We start from the raw sequence: 23,028 nt of genomic DNA, 5'->3' as shown, positions 1-23,028 counted from the left end.
TTGAAAAGGAGATCTTACTTCAATGAACAAAGCATCTTTGACTTGTGTGTATTGTATCCAAGCATTTGAATAAAGAGTTAAGAGTTTTGCAAAAATGTGCAATTTTGGCAATGGTTGTGAATTTTGGAATGGTTGTGAAGAGTTTTGAAAATTGACACCAGAGTTCTGAAATTTGTGGCAAAACGATTGTAAAAAACTGTAATCAGCAGCTGGCTGCACACAGATTTATGCTGCGGTTGTCAGGCGTGAACTACTTCAACCATATGCAGATAAGTTCGTGAGAATTTTTTATGATTCAAAGCACAAGTCACTTAAGTGGAAGTCTAACATCTAGAAAATGCATGCCATCAAAAAAGCATTAGTTTCAGCTAGATTTAGAAAATAATCTGACTAACATACATATAAGTAGGGTAACACTTTATTTGAAGGTGTTTTCATAGGAAATTAAGTCATGAAACCTTTATAATCAAGACATGACATATGTCATGAATGTGATTGATATTTTATTCATGCTTAAATAACAACGATTAAGTGTCATTGTGCCATTTTAAATGCTGAGGTGACATTGTTTGAAATGTCTTTGTTATGGCAACTTAGCATTTCCAAGATAACAAAGCTTGTCATAAATTTGCTATATCATGAGACAATCATAATTGTGTAATTAATTTTATAACAGCTTCATTGATATTTTTCTTGACCTCAGCTACAGTGGTTCAAATTGAATTTGTCATAAAAATGTCTTTATGACAATTAATGAATTAATTGTCATTAGATATTAATGGCACTGTTATAAATTTATTTGTCAGAGTAATGACACTTAATGAGAAATGAAAGTGATTAGAAAAATGTTGATGACAGTTATAATGACCTCAAGACAATCATGTTTATGACAGATTTATGACAAGGTTATCATGGTAATCTCAAGTTGTGTAAGGCATTCTGTTCAGACTTATGTTTTAAAAATTATTTTGGTAAAAGAGCTTTTATTTTTAAGGGTCTAATAGATTAGTAATTTACCAGCTAAAATTTGATCTATTGCATTATTTAAGGTGATTAAGCAAACCTAGCTGTCATATTATACTTTGGACTGTACTTTTGATTTGATTCACTGATCTTTTTGTACTATGTATGTATGTATACTACTTTGCCTTTTGTTAATGTTTCTTTTTATTTATTTATTTATTTATTTATTTATTTTTGGATGTTGTGTAATTTGTTTTGTTTTTGTCTTCTGGTTGTTATTATTATGTGATTGTGATTAATTGTGGGACCTCCTTGAAAATGAGATGGTACATCTTAAGGGGTTTATCCTAACAAATAAATATCAATCATAAAGACAGGATATGATCTATTTGTTTATCTCAGGTTGTGATAAAGACATTTTCAAGAGTTCACACTTAGCTGGTGATTGATTATAAAGCGTGTTTAACATGTTGTCCCAGGAAAGAGCCCTGAGCTCATAAGATCTTCGAGCCCGGGGCTCCTTTCCATTTGCAAGGCGAGAGGTGAGTTTGAGCTCAGGTAGAACGCGAGAACTCCCCTGTTGTAGTAGCTAATAAACATAGTGGTTGCTCTTAAGAGATAACTACTTACTAGGAGCATTTCTGTGGTGCCAATTTGGATTAGCCTATTAACTTAAGTTGCATGTTTTTGGAGTGTGGGAGGAAACTGGGGAACCCGGGGGAAACACATGTGAGTACGGAGAGAAAGTGTACATTGGCTGGCTTGGTTAGGACTAGAACCAGTGACATTCTTGCTGTGAGGCAACAGTGCTAACCACTGGGCCACCGTGCCACCCATCTAGAACCAGTGACATTCTTGCTGTGAGGTAACAATGCTAACCACTGGGTCACCATGCCACCCATCTAGGAAAGGAGGAGTAGGGGTGGAGGGAGGACTCTTCAAAACAAAGATGGCTGTTATATGGAACTTAGGGTATTTATAGTGGCTTAGGAATCATCTGATTGGTGAATCATAAATTGGATAATGCAGAACCAGCCGCAAGCAATCATAAGCACATAATCCTCTCGAAATTAGTTTATAAATCAACTTCATTTAAACATCATTTTTGCTTTTAAATGCATTTAAAAGAGAATATGACACTTAATGAAATAAAATCTTATAAATTCATTTTCACAGTGTCATGTCAGGATCATATAAAGGTATCACAAACTTATGAACACCCACTTTAAGTAAAGTGTAACTCTTAATTTTAGTGTGATGCTACAGTATATGCTGTGTTTTCTGTGTGTTGCTATGTGGTTGCTAGGGTGTTCCAATCTGAATCTTTTTGGATAATTTTAAAGTAGTTTTGGTCTGGAGTTTTAGCAGCAGAGTTTTAGTTTTGCTTGAAAGGCTAATTCACTCATAATTTTAAATTCTGTCATCAACTTTTTTTTTAACATTACATATTTTCCAAATATGTTTATTTATTTATTGTTGAATGCAAAAGAACATATTTTAAAATATGCTTGAAACTGGTACTTATTGGCTTCCAAAGAATTGTTCGCTTTTATACAGCAATTGTTAAAACCACATTTCAACATTCTTCACAATATCTTCTTTTGTATTTGTTGTCATAAAGGTTCGGAAGCACTTGAGTCTGGGTAAAATTAGATTAAATTTCTAATTTGGAGTGAACTGTGCCTCTAAGTGAAAACTGTCAAATGTTATTTTCAATCACAGATGGTAATGCTATTTATAGGTCAAAATTTATAAACAATATTTAATGTCAGGTGTTTGTTTAAAAATCTCTAAACCTAAACACAAGCTGTAGCAATAGCAATGTATGTCCATACCTACAGTAGGTATGAGATGAATCCATACATTCCTGCTGTGGTATTGATTGCAAGGCTTACATTTTTTACAGCGGAGGTCCTTTAATATGTGCCAGTGAACTGAGGCAGTACTTGATGTCTTAGCACATTTGATGTTTTAGTAAAGCAGAAGAAAATGAAAAGGTAACATATAAGAAGTGAAGGAACTGAAGATGTTTTGGAAGGCAGCATTAAGGTTTGGGAGAGATGAAGGAGAGGTGTGTTGGAAAGTTACTGAAAGAACTATAAGAAAGTAGTAGTCAAAAGAATCAACATGATCAATGTTAAATTACAATTATGGAGAATATGGATGAATATCGGTCATTCATGTGTTTTCATTTATAAGAAAAGTATTAGAGAAGATTCAGGAAATGTCAGTATTTCAATGTGACAAGTTAAGCTACAGTAAATCCCCATGGAGGAACTCCTAAACAACACTTCATCAATCATTCATTAAAATCACAGAGGATAAAGAGTTAGATTAATGAATCTTCTTAATGTAAGTGCTGTTTTTCTTGTGCAGGGCTCAATGTTGCCTTAGGGGGAACATCAGAACTCAGATGACCAACTAATAAGCTTCTCTATAGATATAGATATACTGCATAAAAATTGTTATACACATTACTTATACTCTAAAAGTCTTCAAACTGAAAGAACAGTGCTCATATTTTAAAAACCTTACAGTGCAATCCCTATATTACTTGAGATATTTTATGTAAAGCTATGTATTTCAGGTTTGTTTCACATTTGTTCCATGTGTTTATTATTATTATTACTATATGAAGATCATGTAACTTTCAAAGCAACAGTGACATTGTTTTTGTGTACATTTGTGTACATTTAACAAGTGTCTTGAAATTACCAACATATTGAAAAAAAATTATTGGGAGCTATGATACAGTTCTATGTCAGTCTCATAATTAATATTTATTTATTTATTTATTTATTTATTTATTTATTTATTTATTTATTTATTTATTTATTTATTTATTTATTTATTTTATAATTTTTTTTTTTGCTGATTGTTTAGTCTATTTGTCTCCTAAACAGATGCATGTGATGCAAATTGTTTTATTTTCTTCACTCTGTTTGCTTTCACAAATATATGCAGTGCTTTTTGTTAGCAGATAAATGGAAAGATGTTCAAAGGATACTTCACCCAAAAAAATAAAATTTCCTCACAATTTCCTCCACTCAAGTGATTTTTTAATTATTATTATTATTATTAAGGGCCAAGCAGCAAAGCTGCCAAGGTACCTATTGCTTTTGTTAGCGTTCCTATTATTATTATTCTTCCGCTTCTTCTTCCGCCGGATTTGAATGGCAGCCCATATAACCGTACACAAGAAAGTTGTATAATTTGACGCAATGATAGAGGGCATTGTCAGCATGAACCACAGCAAACCTGAAGTGTCTAACTCAAACTCTCTAGCGCCACCACTTGTCTAAAGTTACATTTATGTTTATTAATGTTTATTAATTCAAACGCACCCTATGACGTCATTTTCCATCATGAAAATTTTTTCGCTATTTTGAATTTTTCGCAAAACCTGTTTGATTGAACTTGTCCCAGGCCGTTTATCCGATTTTCACCGATGTTCATCCGATTTGAATCACATGGTCTACAGACCATGATGACCAAAAGTTATGGAATTCAAGTTGATCTGACCAACTGTTTTTCTTTAACTTGCGAACAAATCTAATGTAGAACTTGCGAAAATCTCTGTAATGCATTGACAAAATTACACCAAACTTGGTGTGTGTTATGACAACCATGATCTGAGGTTATCTGCAGCGTTTCGGTGCACTGCCCCCTAGTGGTCATACCCTTTTTGCTTAAATCTTCTCAGCCCTTCGTCCAAAACTCGTAAAACTGTCTCTTCACATCCAACAGAGCATGCCGAGTCGAATAATGTTAAATTTTCCCAGGTCAGTCATTTTGGGCTTCGCCCATTTAGATTTTTGGCAAAAAATGCTATATTTCACAAATGTATTTACGTATCATTACAAAACATGGTATGCATCTTCGACACCATGCCCTGAAGGTACTCAAAAAGTTATGGAGCAGTGCCACCTTGTAGCCAAAAGTTGCTAATAACTTTTTCTAAACATTGCTTATTGACATGACATGTGTCTTGTTATATTCCCTGGATCATGCCCAGTCCATTGATACCAAAAATGCCAAAATGAACTCAACTTTCTGTCCACCATTTTGTTTTTGTTTGAAAACCTATTTTTTCAAACTCCTTCTAGACCGTTTTTTTTTTTCACCAAATTTTGTTCAAAATATTGATTTTGTTCAAAAAAAGGTAACAGTGCCACCTAGTGGTCACGAGTTATAAACCGTTTACTAACCATCAATAATGATTCATAAATTTGCTAATAACATTAGTCTGCATAAGTTTTTTGACATAAAAAAAGATCTCAACTTATTCCATGGGTCATGATGAGAACATTGATACCAAATATGCCATATTTGTCTAAACTTCCTGTCCGACATATTGATTTTGTTTAAAAAAAAAAAACTATTTTGCAAACTCCAGCTAGACCGTATACCGAATTATCAGTAAATTTAACATGGATCATTGTCAGACCATGATGACTAAGTGTCTTTAAATTCATGTCAATAGGCAAAACGGTTTTTGATTACAGCATCGACAAATCGACAAATATGCTGGTATAATGTCAAACTGCATCTGAGGCTGTCTCTCTGCAATGCTTAAATATATTGATATCCAACTTTAGGTTCTTCATTGTCACCTAACACTGATGACAACACATTAAATTTGTAACTCCGCCACCGTTTTTGGCCTCCGGACTGCTTTGCTCATTCTGGCTCTTGCATGCTTTGCTCATTCTTGCTGTGCTTGGCTGCTTGCAGCTATATTATTATTATTATTATTATTATTATTATTATTATTATTATTATTATTATTATTATTATTATTATTATCATAACCTTTATAAGAAAATACACATTGAGATTAAAAATCTCTTTTACAAGAGCCAAGATTGGGCAGCATACATGTCACATGGGTCTAGCAAACAACAAACAAAAAACAATTGACAGTTAACACACATTGAATCACACACTGACAAACAAACTATTCAAAACATCTACAAGCCTGTGTTTCAATTTCTAAATCAGTTATACTCTTTTTAAAAGCATTTAATGAAATCAGTTCTTTAAACTGCAACCTTGTTTGTAAATTATTCCATGCAAATTTAAAACTTGTATGAATTAATTTCTTCCATTGAACAGAATTTCAGATTTTCTGAAGAATGTGGAAAACCAACAGCTATTGACTTTTATTGTACAAACAAAAACAAAATATGTCAGTCAATGCCTGCTGCTTTCCAGCATTCTTCAAAATATACTATTTTGTGTTCAACAGAAAAAAATCATCTTTATTTCTATAGCAATTTTACAAGATTGTGGCTTAACATAGAAGTTTGACACTGTGTCAGTTCAGTTTTCAGACTTGAAGTTTAGTTTAGTTCAGTGTAGTTTAATTTTTACTGCTGAAAGTCCAATGATTAATTCAGATGATGAAGAATGATGATGATTTATTTATGGGTGATCTATACATTTAACGGGGATAGATTGTGCCCCTTTATACATAGATCCCAGGTTTTAGCACAAAATAGCCCACATATGCTATAAATGCCTATTTTTAAGTGGAAGTAAAAACATGCTCTTTAAGGGCAAATGAGCTGCTGCTGCTCGCCTCACCTTTTTCAAAAATTGATGGAGCATTTACAGCTTGTGCCTCAGACACTCAAAAACAATAACAATACAAAAACAATAAACAATACAGCTGTTCGGTTTTCATATTATGGTCCATTTGTGACATTGGAGTTCTTAGTCATTATGAATGTGAATATGTACATATTTTAAACTTTAAAAATGAGTACACACATCATGAGTATTAAAAACTTCTCTTTTGCACTTAAAGGGATAGTTCATCCAAAAAATCAAATGTGTTCATCATTTACTTACATTTTAATGGTTCTTAAAGTTTATGAGTTGCTTTTGTTTTATTTTAAATACTATGGAATCAATGGTTGCCAGATTTTAACTTTTTTAACTGAGAAAGGAAACTCAAACAGGTTTGAAACAAGTAGATAGTGAGTAAATTATGACGGATTTTTAATTTTGGGGTGAATTATCCCTTTAAACTATCAAGGTTCACATATTTACCCAATTATATATTATAATAAATACATGTAATTTCTCTTACTGCACAGATTTTTATCAGGCCCCATAGAAATTTCCAGGATACTACAATTTCCATTTGCATGGAATAACTAGACTGCCAGAAATTGCATGGATTCTGGCACTAAATGTCAATACCCATGCTGAGTTGAAAGAAATTCATAGTGGTTTGTCTGTGGAAATGCTACATATCATAATCCTGATGTGATCAAATATCACTGGGATAATGGATTATGAATATGACGTCTGCCTCGTGTAGTCAAAACCCAATTTCCTTTTTGTGGGCGATGACAAGACAGGAACCCAGGGGATATATGATTGCTGGTGAGATTGCACCGGGGCCTTCATTTTAAGCATTTCACACCAATATTACCCACACACACACAAACACACACTAAACTCCCTCTGCAAAATCCTCTCTTTTTATCTGTCAGGCACTCTAAGAAAAGTATACTCTCACCCTGCAAAACAAATCGAATATCATGTAGTGTATAAAACTCACACACAATAAGATTTCTAATTATATATAAATAAACATTTTATGGTACATATTCACTTATGAATATACAGTGGAATCCTTTATATATGCTCTTTGAAATGAGTATTAGACGTCTACCCGTCTGCTGCTTGATTATGTAAAAAACATTACAATTTAAAGTGTATTCTTGTTTTCTGTGTTAATGTACTTTTAAAAATGTAATTTATCTCTGTGGTGGAAAAAAACTTAATTTTCAGCATCATTACTTCAGTTTTTAGGTATCCTACTGACATGATACATTATTTATTTCAGTGGTGAAAATATAGTACATAAATTATAGATTCATTTCCATAATTTATGGCTTTTATTTTGTAACTTGAATAAAATATTGTATATATTAAAAGATTATTAACTATTAATAGATTATTATATTTCATGCACTCCCTACAGAATCATCCCAGTAAATCTAAAATTATAGATTATTTCCAAACAGTTATTCAACTCCCCTAGTGAAATTGTATTCATATCGCAGAATAAAAAAATTCGGCACTGTTAAATTTTTCCAATATCATGCTGCCCTTATATATATTATAATATGTATATAATGTATATTACATACATATACATATACATATACACATACGCACACACAATAGTTCTGTCTGGTTCTTGAATCTGATTGACTGACAGCCGTGCAATATTCTGCAAATAACAGCACTAGTACATCCTTTTCACCCGTATTTTTATTATTTATAATTTTGGAACATTGGATTCAGTGCATCGGTCGCCATCAGCCTGTCTGAGCAAACCAAAGAAAGTGACAGTTGACGTTCCACCACAAGATGGCGACAGAGAACGCATAATAAGTGCTTAGGGGAGAAAATCAGCATTCTCTCAGTGTAAATTTCATACTACAACTAAACAAATCATTATAAATCAGGTTAGTGACATTTTGAGTCGATCTCTCTCTGTTGTATTTTGTAGTGCTGTATTTATACCACAGAAATTGGTAGTGTTTGCTTTGCTCTGTTTTTACAGGGTTAATTATTGTGATCTCCTGATTGCAAAAGAGAAATACTGGGAAATCTCTGTAGATTGATGGCATTTCATTTCGTTCAGCCTTAAAATCTTAAAATGTCAGCAAAATCTGCGTTGTCATTACTTTAGACATAACGCTGGAGAATCATCCAAATATTAGCTTTAAAGTGACGTTTGTGAACTGGTAATGGTTTCTGCTGTTCTGATGTCAGCTGCAGATGTGAATGAATGGCGGAAGAAAGTATTTCCTCAGTCAAAAGGGTTTTTGAGAGTCTCCTTGTTTGATTTTCTTTTTTATACATACGATTATGCAGTCAAACTGTTGTATAAATGCAATATCACACTTATAGCAGTGCAATATGGCTATGGGGCAGGCACTCGGCCTGCAGCCTCGAGCCAAAGCACGTCTCCCACCATAGCCGATATACTGCTACTCGTGTGATATTGCTCATGTACTCTATCTATCTATCTATCTATCTATCTATCTATCTATCTATCTATCTATCTATCTATCTATCTATCTATCTATCTATCTATCTATCTATCTATCTATTGAAATTAGACAGGCAGAAGGATATTTTATATGTACATTAAATAATGAACATGGATTTCTAAAAGTTGTGAGGAAACCAAGACCAGGAGAAAAGAACGTTTAAAAAATATGAAAAAAAAAAGAAAAAAAAATATGGTTTAAACTAAGAATGAGTCACCATCAGCCATTAGAAGAAAAAAAAACAGGCTTCAAGTTTAAAGCTTTTACCTGCAATAAAGTGTGCAGTAATTGACAGAGAGGTAGAGATGAACACTGTAATTTCTTGATGACAGCTGAACAGCAAACTGAAATGTTCAAATAAATACTCATACAAGCCATGAAGCAGGATGTTTGTTTTTGTTACTTTATGTAAAGGTTTAAATAGATAGGTTTGATGATGAACATCATTAAGGTGACAGTAAATAGACCCTGAATATATCAAAGCAACCAAACCAGACATATGAAAGATCATGTTTACATGCTTAAATGTTTAGAAATTACAATGCCTCTATTTGACTGCATATAGCTCTTTGGGGGTGTATGTACATGTGTGTGTTTGACACTTGAGCATGCTGTATAGGCTCAGTCTTTCATTAGAGGGTATGTTTGATCTAATCTGTTGGTTTTATTTATGTCTATTGGGAAAATAAAAAAGCTTAGATTTTTGGTATTTCCTATTCATTTCCTACAAAGGACAAATTAAGCCATTTTTGAATTTGTTGAATCGAGTCCTATTTTTTGTGTGCGTTTAGATAGAAAACTTACAAAACGTAGCCAAGTCTTGAACTGATCAGATTAAGGAAATTATTTAAAAAATAAATTCATTATTTTGTTTAAAAGTGGTCTCTAGGATGATTTAGAGTTCAAATCTGCACCAAAAAATTTATCTGTCAAATGTCTTTTTTCTCTTCAACAGTGCTCTCTATGATTTCTACCACTACTTCTACATGGTCACCAATGTGCTCTTCTATGTCAGCTCGGCTATCAACCCCATCCTCTACAACCTCGTCTCAGCAAACTACAGGCAAATTTTTTTTTCCACGCTTCGCTACCTAATCCTGCCATGCCGCCATAAGAAGCAGAAGCGCGGTCTTACCAGACACTCTATCAGCATCTGCAGCAACCAGACCTTCTCCACCAATGTCATCAAAGAAACCATTTACTGAACGCTGTCAAGATTCAGTCATTCCATTCCACGATTTCACCCAACCAAGGAGAGACCGATGAGGCGAAGCATGCTTTCATATTGAGTTATTATTACAAGATTTGTTTTTTATGTTTGTGCTACTGAATCAACATACTGAGCTATTAAGCATTGCAGAGTTGACACCAGAGGCACTTAGGTATTTATGAGAGGAAATGTAGCACAGAATATGCACAGAAATCTATGTACAATGTACAGAAAGAATGTAAGTACAAAAAAATGTAAATCCATCATTTCACATTCAAAAAAACTAAATATAATAATGCTGTACAGCTAAAAGAGTGAAAAGAGAAAAAAATAATTGAGGGGGAAAAGCAAAAAGACTTCAGACAGTTGCTGTTGTGTACACAGAATCTTTATATCCAGCTTATGTAATTTGCTAAGAGTGGAATGACTGTGAACACAAGGACGTTCTCTTTTATGATTTTATTTCATTCAATGGCGCACACCAGGGACTTTCAAAGCAGAGGTTGCTATGTTGTCAAAGAAGTGACTCTTGCTCACAATGCGCAGAGAAATTGTCGCTATTCCATCGCCTTAGCAACAGTCTACACACAAAAAAGCGCTCTTGTGTGCAAATGGGGAAAAATGCTCTACGGGATGACGAGCATAACTGATTCATTCAATCTAAAGCAGCTACATTTAAACACTGCCATGTTCTGCAGTTTGCAGAGAGAGAAAAGAGAGTCCTCAGATAGCATTAACATTCATTTGAGGGAAAAGTGCCTCTTTTCTCTTCACAGAACTTATGGGGTAAGATTATGATAGATACACTTCATGTTGCTTGCACAATACTATGTTATGACCTCAAAATACTATTGCCTACAAATATTTCTGTCCTGTTTATTATTATATGTTTATTTTAGCTTATAATATTGGTTGGTAGCTCATCTGCTACAGAATTGCACATATTTGACTGCTTGGATAGGATTTCCGTGAGGCATGAGTCATCATAAAAGAGTTTAAAGACTTGCAGAAGCCAGCCAAATCCTTATGTTATCACTATCGGTTAGGTTTAGGGGAAGGTTTAATGTATTTTCAAATGCAGAAGAGAAACACTCAATCTTTACACCTCATTTTAAGATGGATTGACACATATTCTAATCTACACCTTGAGAATTAATCCAATTCTTTTGTCCACTTTTGATCACTTCTGTAATGTTGTTAAGGGCAGATGATGGCCAAGTTAAAGCCATTAATGTAGAGTTCCATTCAACCTTACTCAAATACACCTTAGACCAGAAGAGACAAAAGAGTTTTTAAGCATTGTAGATTACACAGTTTATTCTCAATGTCAGCACAATTTGCTTGAGGTAGGTTTGTTATAAACAACAAATTCAACTGTTTCTTCTTGTGTAGGTTTCCATAGTGAATGACAACTGATGCCATGTCTGCAATGCTTCATAACATCAAAGCAGCAAGTCTAGCATGTACTTTTTTTTCTGTCATCAACAACGGGGTCCATCACATGAGTGATGTTGACCAATGGGATCACAGAATATCGTTTGGTACACAGCTTTTACAATGGCAAAAAGAAAGAAAGAGGACCATGCTGCTAGGTGGACATAAAATGGAAGAAATCTTTGTGGAGTTATCGCAAAAGTACACTTGCTTGTATTGTGTCATCAAGGGACTACTAGGACAGAATAAAAAGATAAATGTTGGCGACAATAGCGGAGGTGCTTCAGCAGCCTGGTGAGTACTGGAATTATCATGTAAATTATCAAATCACTTCTGTCTTTCACAATGCAATGTAGGAAACTTTATATGGCTGAATGTGTCATTGTAATTTTAATTTTAAGTAACGTTACGTATGTGAGCGCAGGGCTGCTTTGTTTACAGCCATTGATAAACCGCTTCTGCAACTCCAAAAGTACCTCTTGCTGGCACAGAATTTGAGAAAACACACACAGGCAGTGTTGGGCAGTAGCGTCGCTACAAGTAGTATTTTTCTTAATAAAATTGCTTTTCAGTAGCGAAGCTATTTTATTAGTGAAGTAGTGCAGTAGCGTCCACACCATAGACTGTAAAATATATGGACGTAGTATCCGTGATGTCACCCATAGGTTTCTAAACACTGCAAAAGAAGCTACAAGTAGGCCTGGCCAACCGTCGCCATTTTGTTCGCACGTCACTTTCTGCTGTAAAGTTGGCAATTCTAACAGTGGGCTCAATTGCAATTTGCTCTATTATGGAGCCAGGACTAGCGGAATTTTGATGAATTGCAGTTTCAGTTACTTCCGTATTGGCTTCCCGAGGGAGAGCAGGAGGTTTGTTTAACTTGTAACACAGATTTCTTTATGTAAACAACATACCCACAATAAACCATCAAGATCCTGGCTTGACAGCCATATTTATTACAGAAATTAAAACAGAGGCATGTTAATGCCATTTGAATTTTAAAACAATCAATGCCAACAATAAAAAAATATATTTCCTTGTTGGATTCTAAATGGACTGCAAAAAAATGCCAAAATATTGGCATTGCAGATATGGAAAATTATAATAACAATAAAGTATTGAATACAATTGTACTCATTGTAAAGTTGTATTGCTGTGAGTTGAGAACATTAATTATAAAGTAGAAACAATTTTGCTTAGTCCTCCTTTCAATCAGCCAGTTGCTAAGACAGTCCAGTCTGTTGACATTATCGGGGGACAATGTGGACCTTTTCTTTTGAATGATGTGAGCTGAGAGTGCAACGCAATCTCTCAACAATTCATAACTTTTTGATTTAGTGGCTACGAACAGTGACGTTTAGGCAGGTTTAGGCTGGGTAGTTGCTAAGAAACGCGCGCACGTGCGCAGACACAGACAACGCTCGCAGGAAAGAGCAGCCGGAGCAACTCCCTTCGGATTCAACACGCATAATTGCGTTCATCAAATTTTCTTAAACTAAGCGTTCTAAAATATGGCTGTATTTTAAAAGGATTCTGACACGACAACGCGAAGCAGACGCTTTTGTAAAAACTTTACAAAAGTTGCATTTAAGGGGGAAACACACCAAACTTAAAACATTGGAGGGCGCATGCTGAAAGGTTTTGTCTTTGACAGCTCGCGACTTCATCTGGCACTTTCTGAGTACATTTACATGGACACCAATACTCCGATTTTAATATGATTAAGATAATACTCTTATTAAGAGTCTACCATGTAAGAAGCGATTTTTGATTACCTTAAAGGACCTTAGAGTCAGGAAATGTGGAGGTTTTTCTTTCCGTTTGCCATGCGGTATCAAATTCCATTAAAACAGAAGTCGAAAGTTAAAAATTAAACGCGCAAAATTAGATGAAACTCTGGAGAAAACGCTGGAGAGCCTGGTAATGAGACATTAATTGTTTATACTGAAACTTGCCTTCAAAAAGTGCTTCCTTGGTCTTATCCATATTTCTTTGCATGTTGAACACGTCGACCACAACAGGAAATATATATATATATATATATATATATATATATATATATATATATATATATATATATATATATATATATATATATATATATATATATATATATATATATATATATATATATATATATATATATATATATCAGCAATGTCCTCATAATTCACAATTTCATTGTAATACCTGTACCACACCAATGCCATGGGTCTGTTGTAACTGACAATCACAATTTTGTGGTCTGAACAAAGCATTAGAACGGTTAAAACTACGCAAGAATGGGGCTTTCCAGGACTAAATTTGGATACTCTTGAGGAGGGTCAACTGCTGGGTGTGTTGCACTTTCCTGATTTTCAATCTGACTGTGATGAGTGAAGCAAGGCAGATAGTTGTGGGAGATGTGAGGACAGGTGGTGTTTTACTATATGTCATGGTGTGCTACTGCTACACCATTCCTGAACACCACAAATGAAGGTTAAGAGAATGAGCAATGACTGTGGATGACAGGAGAAGGCCTTCTGTCCTCATTATAGTTGTTTATTGTTTGCCCATTGCAGCCTCCTTCCTTCCTGAACACTGAACTTTGTATTATTATTTTTAAAACCCAGGAAAAAGAGGGACAATGCTGTCAATGAGGTTGCTGTTTGTAAAAATATGTGGTGAATAATAGAGCATAGTCTGCCACCGTGAACGTTATAGTGCTGGGAAATCTTGCTGGGTGGACAGTTAAATTCATAGCCACTTGTCAGTGCATATAGAGGTGGTTGCTGTCTGTGAATGGATATAGGAGCTGCTGCTGTTTGCCTGAGGCCAAGACCTGCTGTTGTCCACCATTATGAGGAAGAGCGGAGAAAGCAGGGGAAAAAATGGAGGCTTCCTGCAGGGCACTCTTAAGCCGGAGGAGTCTTTGCTGGCTGTTAAGGAACGGGGAAGTTAAATGTAATCAAACGAGAGGCATCCACTGCCTGAATGAGGGTCTCTCAGTTGGTGGAGAACCATTTTCTCTTTGCTACCTTGAGTTTGGTCCAGGTTTTCCACTTGAGAATTTGGCAATCATGTCTCTCAGAAGAGTATTTCACTTTCATATTGAAAATTCCATTTTTGACATCTATTTAAAAAAAAAAAACTATAGAATTCAATGGTTATCAGTCCGTCTGAAAGTGAAGTATTCCTTTAATTGAAAGAAACATGCTTTAGATGAGACTTGAACTCACCTCTGCATTTATTGTCTGTTTATTGTATTGTAAGCCCCACATGTTGACCAAGCAAGCCACCCTCTTGCAACAACTTGTATTTCAGCTCTTCCGTGTTAAAATTTCATTGATAATGTTTCCTAAAACAATGTCCTATATGATGATGGCCATTCGATGATGAACCTACAATTTACTAGTTATAATGTTTTGCAATTACATCCTCTCCTAATTTCAAATCATATACTCCAGATGAGGTTCAAACTCATGACATCAGCATTGCTGTGTACTGTTTTACGAGTACACCACACTGACCATTTGCACAACTGGAGCCCCTTTTAGACTTAATATTTACTGCTAAACTAATTTTCAGGGCCTGTACTTGAAGGTTTTTCCTACACAACAAAAACCATGAGAGATGTGTTGATGAAATGCGTGACTTCTGGTGTGATAGTGGGAGTAATGGCTTGCAGAAGGTGTTAGTGGATGAGGTCTAGAGGATAGGTTGTGTGTTGAGCTGAGAGTAAGGGAGGATAGGGGTTATTCGATGAATTGTATTTGGCCCCAAGTTTTACTGATGAGTAAAGTGGACTACTGTTGACTGAAGTTTTGTGAGTAAATAAATCATGAGCAGTCAGAAATCATGAGCAGTTAAGGAGGTGGGAGGCAGAGGAGAAAGCTGAATATTCTGGAGAGTTGGTAAGTGTCTGTAGGGCTCTTGATTAAATAAATAATAAGAAGTTTTGCAGAGACAATTACATATTAAGGTAAGCCAAATCTTTTGCTATGTGCCATTTTCTCTTTGCAACCTTACATTTGTGTCCAGTTTAATTACTGTAGCATTTTTCAACCACAAGGTCTTCAAGGGTAGTATGTTTTTTGAAAAACTCGACTTTTGACTCTCTTCATTCTTCCTTCTCTTTTCTCATCTCTCCTTTATCCAGACAAGTAGACAAGTTCACACCAGGAGAGCCACAGTCAAGTAGCTCTGGAAGTGGTCAAAGTGGCTCAAAACATTTCAGACCGCGTTCATGAAAAAAAATTATCCATTCACTTGACATTTCACTTTGAATGTGCTGCATAAGATATATAATATTAAATGTGCAGAAATATTTTTCCATTGAATCTTGGTCGAGACTATATGTCACTGAAGGATACTGAAGAAGCAACACACAATACATTTTTAGTTCATCTCTTAGAAGCTGAGGTTGAGCTGAATCTTACATCAGACATACTCATACGTCACAGGGGACCATTTAGAGAGAGATGAGTGGGCTTGAACTATAGATGGAGGGCCTGTGCCAATGATGTGGATAATGAAATGTGATAATACTGAAGGAAAACCAAAGAAAAATAGGAAATGTGAGTTTGCACCACTGCTTTTCTTTTGTGCCTTAAAAGAGAGAATGGCTAAGTCGAGGAAGCTCTCCAGTTCACGGTGTACTGCCCTATCACACAATCTAGCCTATATAAGCCAATTTATTAACCAAAAAAGGTGATTATTTTGTAAAATATGGCATCACTTTGTTTTGAAAAGCTTTTTAAACAATTTCTTGACTATAAGTAATATTACAATGCCAATTAATTACATGTCAATTGATTCTCATTAGAGCATTAGCAGATGGTCTCTGCTTAATGACTAACCCAGGGGTGGGTAAATTCGGTTCTGGTTTAGCTCCAACTCATCAACACACCTGCATATAGATTTCTAGTTATCTCGAAGACACTGACTAGCATGTTCAGGTGGGTTTGATTAGTGTTGGAGCTAAAGTCTGCAGGACACCGGCCCTGCAGGACCGAGTTTGCCCACCCTTGCTCTAACTTTACAGTCTACTATTACTCTAATGAGTTGGTATGTAGTTCCAATATAACTTATAATCAGCAAAATGTGTTAAAGGGATTAATAAACAGAATTTCCAAGATGAAGATAGAGATGGCATGAAAAGTTAATTGTTTGTTTTGTTCGTTTTTGAGCATTAGCAGAACTGAACTTGTCAAATAAACCCAACACATGATTGTTTTCTGGCCAATTGATGAATCTGGCCAATTGTAAAATTTGTCATCATCAAAAAAAAACCTGGCTGTCACACTTTATTTTGATGGTCCATTTGTTGCATTTAAGTTACACTGCATCTACATGCCAACTAATTCTCAATAGATTATAAGTAGACTGTTAGGGTTGGGGTTAGGGTTAGTGTAAGTTGGCATATACAGTACTTGCAAAGTTTCATATAGTCAATTAAATGTCTGTTGAAGGAGCAGTATCAACCAATATTAAGCAGACAGTCTACTAATACCCAAATGGACCATCAAAATAAAATGTTACCAAACTGGCTGCTCTTGGAGCGCCATCATAATATTTAGATGCAGTGATTTGGTGCAATTTGCACCTTCTCAATTTGGCCAATTTCTGTAGCGAATTAGCTTATATTTCTAACCATACATGCACTCCTTCAAGTCAGATTCCAATTGGTCTGTGCAGCACCACATAAAGTCACTCAACTAGTGACTTGGTGACATATAATACTGACATCATTTCAAGTTAAAAATATATAAAAATAAAAACACTTTTACATCGAAACACTGGCGGCATCATGTCTGCACTTGTCATCATTTAGACGTCAATTTGGTGCATTAATCACTCATGTAAAAGTATAGATTTGACTCAGATTGTATCAGCAATCTCCAGAATATCAGAATCACTGAGTTAAAATCAGGCATGAAATTGCATAGTATATAGTAGGGATGCCACGGTTCTTAATATAATATTGAACCGTTCGATACGACATCCACGGTTCAATATGCGCTTGTGAATTGTGGTTTTCTCGGTTTTGCGTTTCAATATTTTATCTCCCCAAATTGACTGTGTGTGCCTGTAAGTCTATGAGCTGAGATGAGGAAACTCCTCCCCTCGAGTAAATATCCAATCACTATGCTCTAATGTTAGGGGGTGCTTAACCATCATTCCACACTTTAACATGGTGAGTGGCGGTGAAGTGAGGCTGAGGCAACAGTACAAGGAAGCGCCGGTGAAGTGAGGCAACAGTACGAGGAAGCGCCGGCTTCTTTCAAATCTGCGGTGTGAGGACATTTCGGTTTTGCCGGTAAGTATAATGCCAATAAAAACAATAAAAAAGTTATTTAAAAAACAAAAAATAAAAAATAACTGTGTGCAAGCATTGTTTTACACGTATAACCATGACTGCACATCTGCAGCGCCATCACCCAGCAATATCCCTGTCTGAAGGCAGGATAGCAGAGAAGATAATAAAGTCCTCCAAATAGCAACAATCCCTCACTGAACCTTTCAAGCAAACATACCCTACTGGTTCTGAGAGACACATAAAAATAACAAAGGCAGTGCGGGTGTTTATTGCTAAAGATTTCCAGCCATTTTTGGTGATTGGAAATGTGGGCTTTTGTCATCTTATAAAAGCCCTCGATCCGCATTACAGACTACAGTCTCGCATTTTTTTCAGCACCAAGATAATTAAGATGGTTTATTTATGTTTACTTAAGTACAAATATGTTTATTTGAAATGGTCAATTTATCTTTATTAACTTCATATGTATGTTTATTTTCAAAATGTAGGAATTTATGTGTTCCCCAGTTTGTACATGGGCTACCAGCAGCTGTGAGATTTCAGTGTTAATTTTTTTGAAACAATACACTAGGAACTAGTGCACTTTTCTTGGCTTTTAAGTAAAACAAAATGAGTATTGCAATAAATCATTTTAATTGTTTTCTCCATAACCTCTTACTGTTCCTATTGCTTATAGAATAAAAAAATAAATTAAAAAACACGTGTCAAACCATGAGAACTGAACCGAGGTATGTATTGAACCATGGGCTAACTGTATTGTTGCATCCCTAGTATATAGACCGTTTCAATGTGGTCATGTCATTGGCCAATAAAAAGTTACTGCTTGTTGTCAAACTACTTCATAACTGTAAAGAGGCAATCCCAACATAATATTATAACAGCTATCATAACATTGTTTATCAATATGAGGCCCTTTTTGGATTCTCAGAAGCTATGAAAATTCAAACTGTGACAGGAAATATGTTAGGACCATTGATAATGTTTACATCCCTCAAATTGATCAATACCTGCCATTAATAATTCCACTGGCCTGTTTGCAATCAAAATGCAAGTGAAAGCATCTAAAAACAGGATCATTTTACAGACAAAATAAACAATATTCAGCAAATCATGCAATCTCTACATTTCAAACTACTTCATGTAAAAAAAATTAATTATTTGGTTGCTAAAATTGGACTATTGAGGTCAATATATATGGGTTTGAAAACATTTATATACCATCTTGATGAAATACGCATAAATGCATTTGAGTGAACTCTAAAAAAAACAACATTGGATAAACACAGCAGGGAGGATGCTGAGCACTTGAGCAGACATGTAGAACAGTGTGTTCAAATACACTGAATGGAAGGAACATGCGGTTTTGATGGCCAGGGCTACAAGGGCAGAGCGAGCAACTTAAATAGAAGAAAATAAGAAAGTGACCGCTATGAGAGACCACCTGCAGAGGCTGTAGGAGAAAACAGGACCAAAACAGTAAGAACGGTCTGAATGTTTGTTTGATGGTTCCCTGGGGTTTTTCTAAGAAATGACTGCCATGAGGTCTGGTACATGTTACTTGTTTTGTTTGGATGATCTTGATCTTTGTCGCTATGACGTTTTATTGTAATTTTCATTTTATCATTGTTGCCTTTAGTCGATACCGTTTCAATGCGAGCCTGAAGTAAGGCTACAACTGTAACTTGTTTTTATGATGCTAAGCTGACTTTATTGTGTTTTAGATCAGTAGTAATGAGATTTACATGTCTTTAGACAGTGCCTCCATGCTCATGGTGTCATAAATTACATGAATAAATTCAGAACCCATGAAAAACAATGTGAATGACTGAATCAATGTAGTTGATGTTAACTCTGATGTGTTGTTTAAATGAATATGTTAGTATTGCAGTTAATTTTGGATTTTGATAGTGTAAATATGTGCTGATGCTGTTGTGTTTAATTACTTTCTAGACTTTTGTCATACATTTCAAATTGAAATTCTAATTCTTTAATTGTTTACTGAAATTGTGATGTTTCGTATATATCTGGCTTTCCATTTCAATCCACTGAAATTCAATGAGTTTATGTTTTGCAGATAAGTGAATAAAAGTTAATTGTTTTTCTTGTGACTCAATTTGTTCTTGAAATTATCTGTGTATGAGATGAATTAAACAAAGCATAATGAATCATTTAAAGGGAACACAATACATCAATATGTTCTCTAAATGCAAATAGTGATCATATTGCACACAATCAGTTCTATTGGCATAACATTTAAAATACAACTTTGTAACAATCTCCATCACAATGTTTTCATTTAGCATATATTTTTAATAACTGCTTCAAAACACTGTAACATGGACATTTTTCTTAAACCATTTATTACAGTATACCTTTTACTCACTACATTAAAGTGGTTACCTTTATTAGCTGTCTTGCTTTGTAGTGTAAATAGAAAACAGAATATTTTGATTTATGAATCTTTAGATATCTGTACAGGAAAGCAAAATACTGAGAAAGATGCAATCCATGCAACATTTAATTATGACATGACATTTTAAATTGATTAAATACAATTTTGGCCCTGTTTACACCAGGTATTAATATGCCTTTTGACTGATTACATCACATTCCAAATTACATCTGGAGTTTAAATGCATGCGTTTCTTCTTTCTTGGTATATTTGAGCGTAGGGAAAAACTGTTTCAGATTTTTTGTTGTAAAATTTTCGATAAGCTTGCATAATTTAAGAAACATCTATAGCTTTTCCTTACTGTACCTATATATATAGTTTACAAATTGTGAGTCCTTTTTCATGTTGAAAAATACTTTCAAAGCACTTACCTGTTCTATGCAACATGCCAGAGCAATCAAAACCCTTAAAGTGGATCAACTGCTGGAAAAAACACAATTCATTGAACAATATTTTTTAATATTAGGTTGATAATTATAACATTGAAAATAAACAATTATAGGCAGATATCAATATGGCCAACGATAGGTTATATTGTGCATCAATGGTCAGTTGAAGGATTGTAAATTGTTTTTTGTGGCCTTTGGAAGTGTGGAAAAATGTTTTTGCTTCCTTTAACATTTCATCACCTAAGAATTTATCTGCGTTCTAAACGATTTTGAGATATTAACTGTCAAAGTTTATGCATTCCATATAGCAAACAATACGTGTAACAGTTCTCTTTCAAACATTATATATGACAGAGACCACGACTGTCTTCTTAATGTAAATTTTAAAAATTCTCTTAAATTTGCAAATTGGTGTAAAAAAAAAAAAAAAAAAAAAACAGGGCAAATGCAGACAGAAAAAAGTAATTTTCCGCTTGGAATTATAAGGTTCTATCTGGCAGATCATTAATTGAAGCATTAATTTTTGAGAAAAACAGTCTGCTTATTAATTTAATTTTTAAAAATTAAAATTGGTGTTGTAACAATATGTTGAAAAAGTTTTTTTTTACTTTTTATAAAACTTAATGTTCTAAAATGAATATTTTTCTTATTCAAATTAAGCATACAAGGTTGTGCTAAATATTTTGTCCAGCGCAGCTGTTAATTTTATGTTATTAATATTATTAATTTATTAGTTATATACTTTATATAAATTATTGAAATAAATTTCTTGAATTAAATGCCCTTCAAAGCTTAATTTTAAATTTAAAGACTTTAAAAGAAAACTGACAATGAGCAAATGAGTTTAATAAACACTGAAAAATGTTTCACTGACTATATATACGCAAATAAAAATATTTTACATCTAATATATTAACTTTTTTAATAACTATTTCATTTTCAACAACGTAAAATTGTTTTTCATTTCAATGTCAAAAAAACACATTTTTACATAAAATTACATTTACACACTTTTTCAGTTTCAGGTTTCCTCTCAATTTTATTACAAAGTAATTACAGTGTAGTTACACAGTAATTATACAAGATAAAAGTTTGAAATTACGTATCACATCTGATGTAATTACGATGTTACAACAATGTCATTACAATATTACAACAATGTAACTATAATGTTATAACAACGTTAAAACAATGTTTTTGCAATGCTATTTAAATGTAATTACACTTTTATAACATTGTACTTACTATGCCATTACGTGGTAATTATAATGTAATGACAAAGTATTTACATCCAAAATAAATACATGCCGTTATATGTACTCACAAAATGCCGTTATATGTACTCACAAAATGCCGTTATATGTACTCACAAAAAATTACATTTATAATTATTATTTTGAAAGTAACTACCATGTAATCACAATGTAATGACATAGTAACTACAATGTAGTGACAGAGAAATTGCACACAAGATAAAAGTAATGTAATTACATATTACATCGCTGATGTAAATATGAACGTTATAACAATGTCATTACAATGTTAAAACAATGTAGCTACAATGTTTCAACAATGTCATTGCAATGTTGCTTCAAAGTTATTACAATGTTACAACAGTGTAACTGCAATTTTACTACAATTTAATTACAATGTTATTAAAATGAAACTTCAATGTTACAACAATGTAATTACTGTGCCATTACATTTTAATTATAATGTAATGACAGTAATATACTAATGTTATAACAATGTTAAAAAAGTACATTGTTGTAACAATGTTACTACAATGTATATACATTGTTATAACAATGTTCTAACAATGTAAATACTATGCCATTACATAATAATTATAATGTAGGGACATAGTAATTACATCCAAACTTTGCAATTACATATGTAATAAAATACTTTTATAAATCTTATTTTGAATGTAACTACACTGTAAACACACTATAATCACATAGTAATTACAATATAGTGACACAGTAATTGCACACAAGATAAAAGTTTGCGATTACAGAATACATCTCTGATGTAATTACAATATTATTGCAACATTATTACAATGTTATTACAAGGTAATTACTATGCTACCAAGCTTTATTACATCCAAAATGAAAGTTTGTAGTTATTTATGCATGTATTGTACATAGTTATGTATATATGTATGTATATATGTATAAATATGTATGTATTTATAAATA

General features: G+C 33.9%; 1 protein-coding gene across 1 annotated transcript in view; it reads left to right on the top strand.

Moving 5' to 3' along the window:
* The window catches only part of ntsr1 (neurotensin receptor 1 (high affinity)), an 87,539-nt gene extending 76,416 nt beyond the window's left edge, over positions 1-11,123 (top strand). The window contains exon 4 of the mRNA XM_056449991.1: positions 9,997-11,123. Within this exon, the coding sequence (XP_056305966.1) occupies positions 9,997-10,246 (250 nt within the window). The 3' untranslated portion in view covers positions 10,247-11,123. The remainder of the gene's footprint in view (positions 1-9,996) is intronic.
* The last annotated feature ends 11,905 nt before the right edge of the window (positions 11,124-23,028 follow it).

The sequence above is a fragment of the Danio aesculapii genome, chromosome 23, assembly GCF_903798145.1.
Source record: "Danio aesculapii chromosome 23, fDanAes4.1, whole genome shotgun sequence".
Lineage (NCBI taxonomy): Eukaryota > Metazoa > Chordata > Actinopteri > Cypriniformes > Danionidae > Danio > Danio aesculapii.
The sequence above is the reverse complement of the archived record's forward strand: the minus strand, read 5'-3'. Positions and strand labels throughout refer to the sequence as shown.